Genomic DNA, 15,665 nt, shown 5'->3' on the forward strand with positions numbered 1-15,665 from the left:
TGTTTGCCATTCATATGGTGCTAACCCACAGCCCAAGAGATTTGTGAAAATGCTTGCTATTAAATAGAACATATATGTGAGGTTGTTTTAGTAGTTTTCACTTAGTCTTCACTTCCTCAATTATAGCTTTTTGTAATGAGTAATTTTCCTGTCCCTGATCTTGATTTCCTGTACACTGTGCTTTTCCTTAATATTGTTTTTGAGGTAGTTGTTCGTTCAAACTTTCCAGCTTGAGAATCACTTACATCATTAACTGTTTGAAGTGATAAATGCATTTTCAAATTTTGTTTTAAAATAAACAGATAAAAAAGTGTGAATGTGGTTTAATAAAATTTGTTTTCTGTAATACAGCAGTACTAACATTTTATTATTAAAAAGCCGCACTAGAATAAATGGACGAAATATTTGCTAATGCTGTGAAAAACTGCCAACCCTAAAACACTAAACAAAGATGACTACAAAACTAAATGCAGAATTAGTTAAAAGCATTACAGCAAAACTATTTCTTTCAAAGCTTCCTGGATTTGGACTCTAAACAGAAATACGGTCTGGTAGATTTGTTGAACACGACTGTCACAGTACTTCAGATTCACATGGGCAAAGTCTTCATCCTTGTGAAAACACACAGATCACTGTTTAAAGTTTCCAGTCTGGTATCTTTTACATCTAAAGTCACAGCACTTAAGAGTAGCTAAATGTAGTTTGGTGGCTTTTTTCCCCAGCAACCAATGCCAGCAAGCATTTCTACTTACTGTCTTCTACAATAATTTTGAAAACATAAGCAAAGGAAGAGAAGTAAGAGGAGATAAAATAAGTAGATCCTGAGATGCTCTAGTAACAGACTTTGATGCAAGACCAAGCAAGTCAGTCCAGTTAGACAGCATGTGTTTATTCTCTGAAAAGTATGCCATCACTGTAATATATATGCAGTTTACAAAGTTTGTAGCTTAACCATATGCATTCATCAACACTCCTCAGACACAGAAATACTAATTTCACTCTTTTAAAACTCAGGAACTGTGCCATAGAGAGACTCATTTCCAGAATACCACATCAAAAGTCTAGTAGAACAGAGAATTACAACTAGACCACCTTTTCATGACTGTCCTACCCTGCTAATATTACGCTAGGGCTTGATAAAGACAGCATGTTTCAAGTTATGTTAGCAGTAAAAATATTCACAGTAAATATCAACAAAAAAACCCTCCTGCATAAACTTCATGTAAAGTATGACTGTCTTCTACATTCTGAATGCATTAAGGACTACAGACACTTCAATTGTTTGTATACACATAAAAATATACATATACTATATGGAAAAATGATTTATCTGTATCAAGATATGCTAGACAAGTGTTAGTAATGTACGTCAGTTAACAACCTGTCAGAAACAAAATTAATTTCTTACCACTCATCAGTGAAGTCCAATTTTATCGTGCTTGTAGTCGTTCCTTCTGTACTGTAGTGCAAACTTAAAACTGGTTCACTTGTTCCTGTTCGTGGCTTATCACTCTCTGTAAATATGGGGTTGATAAAGTTTGGATAGGCATCGGTACTATACATAAAGCTGTTGTAATTATGAAGATTAATTTAATTATCCTAATAAATGCCAAATATGGTAGTAATATGTACATAATGTCTCTTACAGCACAAGCAAAAAGTTAAAGTTTCAGAGTAAACACACCAAATTTGCAATGCTTTAAAAGTGGCCTGAAATTATTTGTATTTGTAAGAGCAAACAAAAAAAGATGCTGTCCTTCAACATGCAAGTAAATAAAATTGCAGGTAGGTATGCATACACACAATATTATCCTTTACAAGCAGATTCCTTTTCTATAAATTATATTAATAATATGAATATAACATGTATTTGGAAGTGGTGTTTAATTTTTTTTCCTCAGTAAATACACATGAAAAAAGATGATCAGATCCAGATACCTTCAGTGGTCTAGAAAAATCACCATCCCCTCTAATATTTTTCTTCTTAGAATCCCATGAACTACCAATACCCTTAGACCTGCTATAAAATGTCAGCTACTTGTCATAAAACCGTTGCAAATTCATGTTCTGAGTGCTTTGGGTTTAAAAAACCCTTTCATACTATAACTGTAAGCAGAAGTGGAGTATTTGCAAAAAAAACCAAACTATTCACAACGTCCAAAAGCAACAGAAGTGAATCAAATTGCAAACCACTGCAAGTCTGCCAAGCATCTGCTGTGTATATGGTTTTAAGGATGTTCAGTGGGCTCCTTCAGAATAGAACTGCTCAATGGCATCCATTCCCCCATCACCCTTGAGTAAAATACATGGTCCCAATCTCTCTACATGCAGGGCACCATTGCCATTAGTAGTGAAGTCAGCCTTGGTCAATACCAAAAATTTAATGGGAAGTACCACCCGATTAAGCCCGACTACAGAGGTGACGCTCTCTCAGAATTCAGATGGGAAGTTGACAGTGTTAGGCACCACTCAAATTACCACTACACAGCCAACATGGCCTTGCTTTTCATGAATGTTAAGCTTTTTATCTCAGGACTGTTTGAACAAGAACATGCTGTAATTTTCCTCGGTTTACAGCATACAGAAGTTTGACTATAAGTATACTTGCTGTATTGGCATTAGGCTGACAAAATGAAGCAAAAGCTCTAAAGAATCTTATATATGTATTTCTACATACTCTGAAGAGAAATTTAAAAACAAACAAAAGAAAAACAAAAAAAAACCAAAAACCCCACCACCTCCAAAAAAACAAATAAAAATCCCCACCAAGCAAAAAATCTCCAACACTCCTGTAAGAAAAAATAAAATATCTTGATAAGAATTAATCAATTACAACCACAATCCTAATCATCCATAAGACATAGGCCTCATTCCATGCAAAGAAAAGCTCACAGCCTCTCTAAAATAAAGTTTCTTGTTACACTCTTCTTAGAGTGAGCAAGGATAAAACTGATCAAAAGCAAGGTTTCTCGTTCCTGAAATAAACTAATCAAAGAAACATTTGTAAAAAAAATATTTTACAGTGCTGCATACCGACATTTTGAATAAAAATGACATGTTCTTAATTCAACAGGTGCTTTCTCTGTGTTTTTGGCAACCTGTCAGCAAGCATCTCTCAGTATAAAATTCTGTTCAAACTTTGGGCATCCCTTCCTAAGTACAAGTACTGATTGCTCCAACATACTGCATAAGTCATGAGCAGCTTGACACTGAAAGAGTAAAAATTATTTACTTAGAATTCTTTACCTTCCTTGTAATAGGTACAGACAACATTTGTCTTTGAATCAGGAATCCATACAGGTGAAGAAAGACAACTTACTGCCTTGAATAGCCCAAGGCAGCCACCAGTGACTACATTATAACTCGATACTGCTATGCAACATTTGCCTCAGCACAAAACTAGTTAATATTACTGACCAAAGTAGCCAAACATCACCATCCTATAATGAATCTAAATGAATATTAGTGTTATAAAGCTCAGATCATACTATCGTAACACTGCCTTCCCATCCTAAAATCTCAATATCAAAAAATTTAACCAAGATACATCAAGACTGTCTTCTGACTAGGCTTACTGTGGAAGGAGTGCTCGTATGTATTCACACTCAAAAAGCTGGAAGAATTGCTGTAGACTTATCCAGTGAGGGCTCTGACTAACTGAGAAATTATTTTTGCATTTTTCTTCTGGAAACAGCTGTTAAATCATATTGTGTAATAGCTTTTTCTTAAATCTACATTAACATGAGCTACAATTTGGATTGGGCCACTTTTTCTTTAAACTAGCTTTAGGGCATGATATCAACACTAATAAGAACAAGAAAATTTAAAACCCAGATGAGAGAAGAATCTGATAATAAACTGCACAGAATTAGTTGTGTAGCTCACTATTTTATATTAAACTTACACTGCTAATGAAACTTGAATGGGAGCCTCTGTGAAGAAAGCTAATAAGCTTTGCCTAGTACCTGAACATTCTTTTAGAGAAGACACTTAAAATCCAGAAGACATGAATTTTCTGTTTTCATGTGTTGCCGGCTGCGGCTGCCGCCTCCCTGGAGATATTCAAGGCCAAGTGAGATGAGGCCTTGAGCAACTGATCTAGTTGAGAGGCATTCCTTCCCATGGCAGGGAGGTTGGATTAAATGATCTCTAAGGTCCCTTCCAGCCTAGGCCATTCTATGATTTCCAAAAGACTGACTAGATCAGAATGAAACGCTCTTCTCTTTTACTGCGAGGTTCACCCGATCAAGCCAGATCTACCTCACATCGATAGAAAATGAAAGGAAGAAGAGGAGAGCTATTACAAAAAGTATGAATCTGATTGCAAGCTACAATAAGGTAACTATTGCTGCAAGAGAAAACTGTTGCTTGTCAACATCTTACTAAACTCTATTCCAAATTCCTCAAAAACACCTTGAAATTTCACATAGATCTCACAGCCAAACATATTATACTTTAAAGACACTATCAACAACTTACAGTCTAACTTCATAAGTAACCCTGTCCTAGAACAGATACTCGCAGGAAATGGTTCATTCTCCAGGCGCCTAAAGGAGAAAGGTACCCTTAAAACTAAAGACAAAACTTTGTTCATAATGTTATTTTCTAAATAAAGCTAAACCCCATAACTGAAAGCAATACCTCTCATACACGCTTTTTTCCCTTAAGAAATGAACCTGCACAAGTGCAACCTCACAAAGACTGGGGCTCTTAACTATAAAGTGGTAAGCGCATAAAGACAGGTTTACCAATTGCATTACCTAGTTACACTAACGTTGTAAGGAACTCCAAGCTAGTTTCCCACATCTCAAATGCTGCCCTACTCGCTAGTCTATTGGCAACCCCGCGAGAAAAAGATAGGTGACTTTTCATGAAAAACTTCCAATATAATTCCTACCCAGCACTAATCATGATTTCCTTGTAAGAAAATCAGCTTTATACATTCTGAAGATAGAGTTATATTCTGGGTGAAAACCAAAGGGAGTTACTTTTGAAGGGAGAAAAAGAAAAGATCCACAGAGGAGAAAATAAGTGGTGTATTTCAGAAAACAGGAATTCGATGAGAAGGCTTAACACATGAAAATTCATATGGAGCAGCTGAACTCAGAGGGAAGGGTGGAGATTCCTTTATCTAGTGAGGCATACTGACTGAATAATGCTGCACCGATACCAGCCGGTATAACGTGCAATGACATCTAAGGGAATACCAGAAATCAAGTAATTCTAATCTACAGCCTAACCTATAGCCCAGGGCATACAATTTCTTTGTCCAGACAGTTCCTGTACTAACCAGATGTAGTACTGGGCTTTATGGAAGGAGTCAGTACAGACCACACTGTGGAGTACAACAAAGCACAGGCCTGAAATTCTTGAGCTTGTACCAGCAGAGCTCACCTACAGATCTGGAAAGCTGTATGTGGATACCAACATTCAAGCAGTTCACCTGACTGGGAGGCAGAGCTAATAACCTGGGACACAACACGTGCCCGTAAGTTTCAAGGACTTCCAGTACTGCTTAAGAGGCATTAACTCTGCCATAGCTGGCATAGAAGCTTGTTCTGAGCCAACTCAAGTATCTATCACGTGGCACAGAATCTGGTGTGGATATCACTAGGCAGGATTACTAAACCCTTGCACTAACTTGCAAAAGTCTAGAAAAATCAATAATCAGTGTAGCTGCCTGTGTGTGTGGAAGCAGCATTAAGACAGCAAGGGGTGCATACACACATTAACGCTTCCAAATTACAGAGCTAGTTCTCTGGCTTTGGGTTTCCTCTCTATTCATACCAATTCAGGCAGCACCTTCCAGTCATGGCATTGCCTTCGCACTGTAGCAAATCTAACTGCCACCCTCCGTTATTACAATCGCAGTCAAAAATAACAGTAATAATCAAAAAATCCAGTGTAAATCATTGTAATACATTTGAAGCCATTTTGTACAGATGAGAATAACTTAGAGCTTCTGCTGGACTGTCAGAATAATGGCATTCTAAATTCTATGTTTGTAGTAAGCGTCAAAAGACCTTTAAACCTAGAAACTGTCTTAAAATGTAAATGCCAACAAAACAGACTGGTTCTACAGAAGACAGCTGATCTAGCACCAAATTAAGAAAAGACAGAACTAAGAAAAAAAGCCTTTCTATATAAAAAGAACCACTATGATTTCCTACACTAGATACTTTCTTGTGACTTCTGTTCCAATATGAAGAGAAACTAACGAAATTAACTTTAAAAATCCAGCTGGATCTCTGCATATTAAAATTAATGACATCCTTTTCCAAAGTCCTAGTTTTCCAAACTAGAAGTAACATTCTGTGTCTCTTCAGGTGATTCTTACCATCACAGCAGAAAAACAGTGCCTTAAACCAATCAGACAACTGGTCTACCATTAAAGTCTGGATAAATAAATGTATTTGGGGTGGGGTTTTTTTGCATATTAAAAAACTTGACTGTTTTTATGAGATGAAATTTCTTCAGATTAGTTCAAGTAATTTCTTGGGGCAGGAAGAAATTGCTTGAAAACACTCCCAAGATTCTCTTGCAACTATGGGTCTATCACAACTATGCAATTAACAACAGTAATACAGACACTAGTTTTTAAGGCAACTGATTCTGCTTCAACATAAACCTGATGTAGGTTTCGGAACTGATTTCTGGGACCAAAACTTCTGGTTTTATCTCTGTTGTGAAATGGGTTTAATCAACCTCAAAGAACAATTTGTCAGTTTTCAAAAACGTTTGCCATTGTAAGAACTTCAGTAAACATACAGACCTTCTACATCAATTTTTGTTTGTCTGCTCTCACCAAATAATGCTTTATCCTGAGCTCATAACACAAAGCATAACTTGGGCAGTAATTATAAACAAGTTTTCCAGCTAAACCTGACTATTGGTAGACAATCAAATAATGAACAATTAGCAAATTTACACACTAAGGTTTAAGGCTATATTGTCACAAAACATAGTTCCACAGAATGAATTTATTTTGTCAATACAAAACACAATATGATTTTTCCCAATGTCACGGCATCTTGAAATAAACCATAATATCTCAAGAGTTGCCAAACAGACTATTTTTCAGCAATGGGATTCAAAACAGCATTTCAGTTTAGAATGTGAAACAAGATGAAACAGCCACCTCTTTTGTGGGATTTGAGCTATTAAATCTCTACAGAGGCTTTGATAATGGAAGTAAACATAATACAGAGTATAGGGAGATCTATTTTTAAATTACCATCTATCACTCATTAATTATTCAAGCATAAATATTCACTAGAGATGACATTGGTTCAGCTGGAATAGGGTCACCTACACTTCACTGCTCACAATTTGATGACTGATGAATAATGGGCATAAGAGAAAGCTCACGATTGTTCTTTCTGCCAGCACCCATACACCACCTATAGAGAAAAAAACTAGTAGTTGAGCAGAAGGGGTGTAGGACAAGGGGTTACAGAAGTATGATGCACCTAAGGGCAATAGGTACTCAGGTTACCCAAACTGTGCAAGTATAACAAAGCTGCACATCTCTTTTGCATAAGAAAAATTACTTTGGCATTGTATGATTAAGTTACTTCAATCTTGATATTTGCACTTTAATCCAAGAAGAATAATTCAGAAAAAGACTGTTTAAAGAATTATTTTTACTTTGCATGTAAAAAAATATTGTAAGTGACTCTAGAGTATGCAAGACATTTACTGTACTTATATTGAACGCATTAAGAATTGAGCATAGGATGGCTTTTGAAAACAACAATTAACCTTACTCTGTTACTGGTATTAAGAATTAAATAATTAATGAGTTTCCAGCAGATCTGCTTACAGAATTCTACTTTATGTAGATGAACAGCATTTTAAAACTGTTTATCATCATGAAAGGCAGGTTTAAAAGGAAGCATTGCAATCAACTATGGCTGGGTATAGCGCATTTCCTGTCACACGCACCCTGTTGCTCATCAAGTGACATGGATCCAAGCTGTTTGTTAACCACAGAAGAAGGAGAATCTGAAACAAAAACGAGATTTCAACTTAAAACATAAGCAGCAGAGAACTGCACAGCAATGTCACGATCATATGTTAGTTAAAAATAAAAAATAAAAAGCAGCAACACAAGGAAGCCTTGGGTTTGTTTTATGAGCAGCCAGCCATATTGCATTTTCTAGGCATGACAGAAGCAAAGCCCCTTGTTTCAAATCATTATGTATTTTACTTTAGTTAGCCATTGAACAGCCTGAAGCTTGCTGACATGTCAGTGTTAAAAATGCCTGTCCATTACCAAGAGATTGTACTGTGTTCTTCAAATTTCTATCAAAACACCAAAGAATCATCTCCTAAAGCCTTTGCTTCAACTATCAAATGACACTAGTATTTCAAACCATGTGCTAAATGAAAATTTTAAAGTATTTATACTTGAACATCAAATACTCAATCGCATACAAGTATCTTCAGTATTTATACCTATGAGCATAAAATATAAAAGAGGAGACTGTTTACAGATACAACAGCATATAACTGTTTTTAAAACATTAAAGCACCACAATACATCCCCACTCATGTGACACTTGGATAGTTCCACATTCCCAGATGCTATACCTCTGTGGCATCTGATGACTAAGAACATGTCTTCATGAGTTTATCACAGTACCACACCAGTGTCTTATAAAAATACTCATCTAATCACAGAAAAAGAAAAAATCAAAAAAGTATCAACACTTAGTGAAGTAAGATATTGGCTAAGCTGCCATCCATTTGATAAACTTCCGTTTAAACAAATTCATGCTAAGCTAAAAGGATTTAATATCCTGTATTATAAACTGAGTCGTAGTCTGCTAGCATTACAGCATGCTAAAGGAATTTTAACATAAATTTAAATTCTATACACGGAAAGCAACAGAAGAATTGTCTCCTACAGGAAGCTCACTCCCAGGTTTGGGTCAGAACAACCAGCATTTATAGTACAATTTCTAGTACAATTTGTAGTACAGCCCTAAAACCTGCTAAACTGACAAAGCTGATTTAAATATATCCTCATTCGTTCCAAGCCATCAGTGCAAGAACCACAGTCTATTCTTTTGTTACACTGACACAGAGGGCAGGGGAGAAGGAGTGAAGAATAAAGACCAGGAGAGTCTGAGGCAAGCTCAGTGTGTTTTGGAGGCTAGTTTGTTTTGGTAACTGGATTTATACATTTTATTTCTGTAACTGAGGAACATAAAATTGGTCCTATTTTGTCTTTACCTTTTTTTAGCCATGCCCATGCCTTGCACCAAACATACCTAAACCAGACCACTACATTTGTCATCTAGACTTAGATGGCACGTAGCTCTTAAGTATAAGACTTGAAACATTACTATTTCGAAATACATTCACAAAGTTGTAAGAAGACATCAGAATAATAGTGAAATATGGGAGATTTAAGCCTACATTGGCATGGGCTACTACCTAGAAAACTCTTCTTTTTTTCTTACTGTGATTAAATGATGCACATGGTAAAATATACCTACTTTTTACTTACTGTTGTGAGGTCTTAATAAAATTGAAAAGTTCTGGTAGGGGTAGTAAATGTAATTCCTTTATAATAATCATAGAATCATATAATCGTAGAATTGTCAGGGTTGGAAGGGACTTTAAAGATTATCTAGTTCCAACCCCCTGCCATGGGCAGGGACATCTCCCACTAGATCAGGCTGCTCAGAGCCCCATCCTGCCTGGCCTTAAAAACTTCCAGAGATGGGGCTTCCACCACCTCCCTGGGCAACCTGTGCCAGTGTCTCACCACCCTCATGGGGAAGAACTTCTTCCTAATGTCCCATCTGAACTGATCCATCTCTAGCTTTAATCCATTCCCCCTAGTCCTGTCATTACCCAACATCCTAAAAAAAAGCCCCTCACCAGCTTTCTTGTAGCCCCCTTGAGATACTGGAAGGCCACAATAAGGTCTCCTCGGAGCCTTCTTTTCTGCAGACTGAACAGCCCCAACTCTCTCAGTCTGTCTTCACAGGAGAGGTGCTCCAGGCCTCTGATCATCCTCGTGGCCCTTCTCTGGACACGCTCCAGCACGTCCATATCTTTCTTGTGCTGTGGGCTCCAGAACTGGACGCAGCACTCCAGGTGGGGTCTCACGAGAGTGGAGTAGAGGGGGGGAATGACCTCCCTCGACCTGCTGGCCATGTATCTCTTGATGCAGCCCAGGATACTACTGGCTTTCTGGGCTGCAACGATTAGCTTTCTGACTGTTCAGTTGTATTTCTTCTGTTCATCTTGATCTGAATTTAGGGAGCTAATGAAATTAGCCTTTTTCAGCCAAGTAAAATATTTGGCAGCATGATAGGCCTTTATAAAAAAAAGGACATTTAAGCTTGTAGAAGGAACTGTAGTGCAAGACCAGAGCGCAGCCAAGAATCCCTGTCTTCTGTCATTAGGCTGTCCAAGACCTTCCCTTCCTTTAGCATTTTTGATACAAGTTAATCCAAATCCAACTTCGAGTCAGTGATCAAAGCCAGCCTACCCTTGAGAGGTACCAATTCCTGTGCTGAGTCAGCTGGAATAAAAGTAGATCATCTGATGTCATGGTGTATTTTTATACCAGTTTTTTTGTCTGATTTACATTCTTAAAAGGGAATTACTGCTACATTGAGAAAAAAATCTAACCTGCTGCTATAAACACTTCTCTTCTAAATTAGGAATTATACATAAAGCACACTACAATTTTGGAAAGTAGAATTTTTAACAATATATAGGATGCATGTTAAGTATTCCAATTTACGTGGTTAAGATAAGAGCTCAGTTTACAGCAATTTTAAACTCGCTTTTTTTTTTCTCCTCCTTTTTCAAGTCCCCTAAATCCAGAGATCACCAGCACCCCTTGAAGTGGCACCACAGTCTGGAGCCCCACACCTCAGGCAGGGAAACAAACATAACCATGAAACCAGCCTAGAGAAGTTCAGGTAAATGCCTCTTTTTTTAATATATGGCTTTGTTTTGTAAAACTTCTGAAAAAGTACTTTGATCGTTTATGATAAAGCTTTTGAAAAAAAGTGTTACCAAAACTGTGCCATATAGTTAAAAAAACAAACAAAATTCCAAACTCTTACCTGAGCCTTCACAGGCTGAGTCTACATCCCAATGCAGTTCACCACTGGTTGTAATGTCACCAGTACATTCTAAACTGGAACACCACTTAAAGAGGGAACTGGAGATTCACAAATTTTGGGAACCTCAAACAGAAAATAGAAGATAATTTTAAAGTCAGTTATATGCTGAAGGGTCTTCCTACAGTTTGGGCAATCGGCACCTGACTTTGATACTAGCATCCACCTCTATTGTTTTCGTTAAAAAAATTTCCTCCTAATTTCACTATAACACCAGCTTCAGTGTGAGAGTCAGGCCTGAAGCAGTGAGATCTGTTTTTAAAGTCCTAGACACGGTACATATAGTGCATCTTAATCTAATAAATTAAATACTTGTTTTAATAACTAAGAATAACTGCTTGGCACAGCAAATAAGCTCTCTAGTCATATTTTTTGGACTTCAAATAGACACGTTTCTACAGCTGGGTGTTTATAAATAATGCAAAGGATCTAGTAATAAAAACTGCAGTCATCCCCTTGTTCTTTACAGAAAGCTTTAACACACTGAAAGGTCCAATCTGTTCCACTTTAAAGACATTAACCATACAGACTTCTGAAACAACCAAAGTTAAAATAAAATAAATTTAAAATGAATCAAGTCAATGTGCATCACATTTTCTGCAATATGTCAGCATGCACCTGTATACATCTTTATTCAACAATAAAGGCAGTCTAAATAAAATTATTTTTTCCTCAAGAAATGTTCACATTACTTCATATTTTTTGTGGGTAAGATCATGCACACTGACTGCTACAGGAACCCCCGATGCACAGTGATCTACGATACTTATTTATTTTTTCTTTTCACTTCAATATAATCTTGTTCATGTTTCTGTAACTTCTCAAATTGCATTTGATTCACTTAAAGTTCTCAAAAAGAGGAGTGACATAGGTAATGGAGATGCATACATGGCATCTAGGTAGAGCAGTAATAACTAAGGTTTAAAAGAATTACTTTCTTTGATATTTGCATATAGCAAATATATGCTGCTGTTTAAATACTTCACAGGATTCTAAATGTTATGAAATGCCACAAAAATACAAGTAATTCAAAACTAGGTTTTGCTGGAGAAACTATGTAATAAAAGCCCCAAAAACTCACCATAATTCCTTAACTAAATAGTCTATCAAAAAAAAAAAAATCAGAATCTGCTCAATACCTAAGCAAAGTCCTGAAGACAAAATAGACCTGATACACACAGTATATACTGGTTCCAAAACTCTGTCAAATTTACATGGTCTCTTGGACATGCAAGGATGAATTCTCTTTTTCCTCAACATCAAATCATTACTCTGTCAACTTACTTTCTCATTCAACAGTAATAACTATTTAGAAAAATACAGTCAGAAGCTTAACTATTACAGATACAGCTTTCAAATCCTCAAGTAATTATTACAAATCCTTAGACTAGGAGACAGAATAACTACCATAATATCTAGTTTTTTATTAAACCTGTAAAAGCTTTCATCTCTTGACATTTTCTATTAGTGATTTCTTACATGGCTGGAATATTTTGTCCTCTAGTCTGTCTCTACAACTGTATTCTCTAATTGCAAAGGTAAGGATTAAGAATGACATACAGGTCAGAAGAGATGGCCTTAGTCTGAGAATTTATTATTGGAAAAAAAAAATTGCCCAAACCAAAAAACCCAAACCAAACAACCAAAACTAAAAACTTCTTTTCCTCCTACCACCTCTGAAATGTGAACTTACTACTACAGTGTTGGAAAACAATTGTCTTTTGACCAAAAACCTGCAGCTCTGGTTTTGCAAAGGAAGAGATTGCAGATACGCATCTGCCAAAAATAAGGCGGGAGAGGTCAGAAAAAGGGAACAATATAAAGGATATTTCCATCTCCAGAGTGCAGAAATCTTTAAAACTAAACATATACAATGCAAAGGTGATCCGAATTCCCCAATCGAAAGAAAACAATTTTGTTTGTTCACTCCAATAATAGAGGAAGCAGGAATACAACGAAAGAAGCTAAAGAAGCACAGTAGGAATTTCTTGTATTTACACATACAATTAAAAGGAAAAGATAATGTAATTTTTTATCACCTTGTTGAGGAATAACTGACTGAACACGTTAAATATTTAAATTTTAATTCCTCACTTTAAATCTACTGTCTAGAATGCTGACGGTAATGAATTTCACCAATCAGACCAAACAGAAAAAAAATGCACATACTGATTAAACGTCAGGTAGCAAACCTGTTATCCCTTCCTCTCCCCAGAAATAAATATTTCCATAGTGCTAAGTGAATCTATCTTTCAAAGCAATTTATTAAATAAGTAAAATGGTTAAATTTGCAAATGCATCGGCATCGCATGAAGAACGAGGTAAATATATGAATATATAGCTTCCTCCAAGCCTGTTTATGTGCTCTACAGTTCTCTGGTGATCCCAAACAAAACAATGGGACCTTCCCATTAGCTCCCTTAAAATTCAAAGCATGTGGGAACTCAAAACTCCAAGAGTCAATGATGGGAGTTCCAAACAACTATAATACAACTGTGACTCCCAGTCAAAGCAACTACTCAGCTTAAAGCTTCAAATTTATGTCAGTATGCATCCCACAGTATGTTGACTCAAAAGGAACCAGGAGTACAGATTTACACTACATCCTTGCAGGAGCACTAAGAAATAGATGGGCAAGAGAGTATCAAGTGAAACCAAGACCATCACAACTTTGGAGGTAGTAAAATATACACAGACACATTTCCAGGTAAAAATTCTACAGATATAGTTATGACCAATCTTTTTTTTCCAACTTCAATACAGTAAAAAAGGGGAAAAAATGTTTAAGTCATTCCAAAATCAAGATCTATTGACTTCAAGTGTTAGCTATGGTTTTACCTCTATCAATACCTATCTGAGTTAATAAATTCTCATGTTAAGTTTGCTGGAAAGTAATTTCTTTTTCCTGCCAGGAAACTGCAGCCACCTGAAGAACACTGTTACCATTGTTTTTCTTGTTCTCCTCCTACAGGTAACATGCATCTATGGCCAGTACTCCTAGGGTAAGCACATAACCCTCCAGGATTTACTCAATTCCAAACATTCTGAAAACTCACTGTAGAATTTTCCAGTGTAGGAAGTTACTCAAAATTCGGTAACTCCATATTGTCACTCGAGCACTAGCTACTGCTATATCAAATTGTGCTCTAAGGCTCCAGATAAACAGATTGGACCAAGCAAGTCAACCTTTGAATGTATGACGCAATACTTCGGAGTAATTTAGCCACATCTCAACTGTCAGAGAATCTATCCCTAGAAGAAATATTGCTAGACATTACTTCTCAACACAAGATGCTGATTTTTCACACAGCATGCAGCTCACTCATTTTTACGTGGTACCATAACAAAGTTTGCTTCAAGTTTATGCTTTAGGATTTTCCAGTTGATCCATGTGCATGCTTCTATCCTAACTTTCTCAAATATGTATCATTTTATCAAAAACATCTCCAAGGCTTTTTTGTAATATAACCTCAGTAAGACAAGAGAAAGAGGATGGTGCAATGAAAAGTCATTTTGTTCAAAAAAAGAGCTCTTTGGGCTCTTTGGCTTGTTACAAGTATTTTCACTATACTTACTGCAAAACTGTATCATTTAAGAGTGCCAAAATTCTGTTTCACTGAATTAGTAACCTTATTTAATACGTATGCTAAACCAAAGGCAGGTCTTAAATGGTACTGTTGGATATAATTATCATCAAAATGCAATTTCAAGTGTGTAAGTATCTTATTCTACTCAGGACACAGCAATTTCTTGCTCAACTGCTCTGACAAACATTGCACATACCCGGTAACATGCACCTAGGAAACTTTCTCCATACAGGATTGTTTAGCTATATAATTCAAACATGTTAGAAAAATGAAAACTGACAATATTACTCTTTCTCTAACCATGTGATGATAAACACCACCACATGCAAGATAAGACAAGCAGCAAACGCATTCACTGTCTTGTTCTGGAAAAGAAGCGTTTCGGCAAACAGTAGCAGCACAAACTATAACTACAACAGCTGCTTAAGAAACCTTGGCAAATGACAACCTGATGTCTGAGGGTCCTGTGAGGAGCCCTGAGAAGAGGACTGATCAGAGGAGGATGACTGTGGTGCTGAACCCTCAGCTAGCTCTCGCTGTCTCTGTTGTTCTGCCTTCTTAAGCCTCAGTCGCTGTAGACCCCTACGGATTATAGCTAACTCAGGTCCCAAAAAGTCTGACAAACAGGGAGGGGAGGGAAAGAAAAAGTATGTAAAATAAAAAAGCATTGAACATACAATATACAGAAAAGGGAGAAGGGGTGGGGAGACTGACCAAAGAAAGAAGCAACAGATACTAAGTGTAATTGCAGTGAAAAAAATTACATTATTTACTAACAACCAGAAATTATAAAATAAGATATTGAAATTGTTTTTCTTTTCCTAAATGCATGAATAATAGGACACAAAAAGCTCAGGATTCATGTTGTACAATACACCCACCTCCCCATCTCCAACACTTAAACCATTTAAGAGAGAATTATTTAAGG

General features: G+C 36.6%; 1 protein-coding gene across 1 annotated transcript in view; it reads right to left on the reverse strand.

The window, feature by feature from the left end:
* The window catches only part of DCAF6 (DDB1 and CUL4 associated factor 6), a gene marked incomplete at its 5' end in the record, with an annotated part of 72,135 nt that overhangs the window by 25,491 nt on the left and 30,979 nt on the right, over nt 1-15,665 (reverse strand). Inside the window, 4 exons of the mRNA XM_009870868.1 lie at nt 1,409-1,514; nt 6,155-6,166; nt 7,945-8,004; nt 15,186-15,353. Coding sequence (XP_009869170.1) covers nt 1,409-1,514; nt 6,155-6,166; nt 7,945-8,004; nt 15,186-15,353 — 346 coding nt within the window. The remainder of the gene's footprint in view (nt 1-1,408; nt 1,515-6,154; nt 6,167-7,944; nt 8,005-15,185; nt 15,354-15,665) is intronic.

Source organism: Apaloderma vittatum, unplaced genomic scaffold, assembly GCF_000703405.1.
Source record: "Apaloderma vittatum isolate BGI_N311 unplaced genomic scaffold, ASM70340v1 scaffold10576, whole genome shotgun sequence".
NCBI classification, from domain to species: domain Eukaryota; kingdom Metazoa; phylum Chordata; class Aves; order Trogoniformes; family Trogonidae; genus Apaloderma; species Apaloderma vittatum.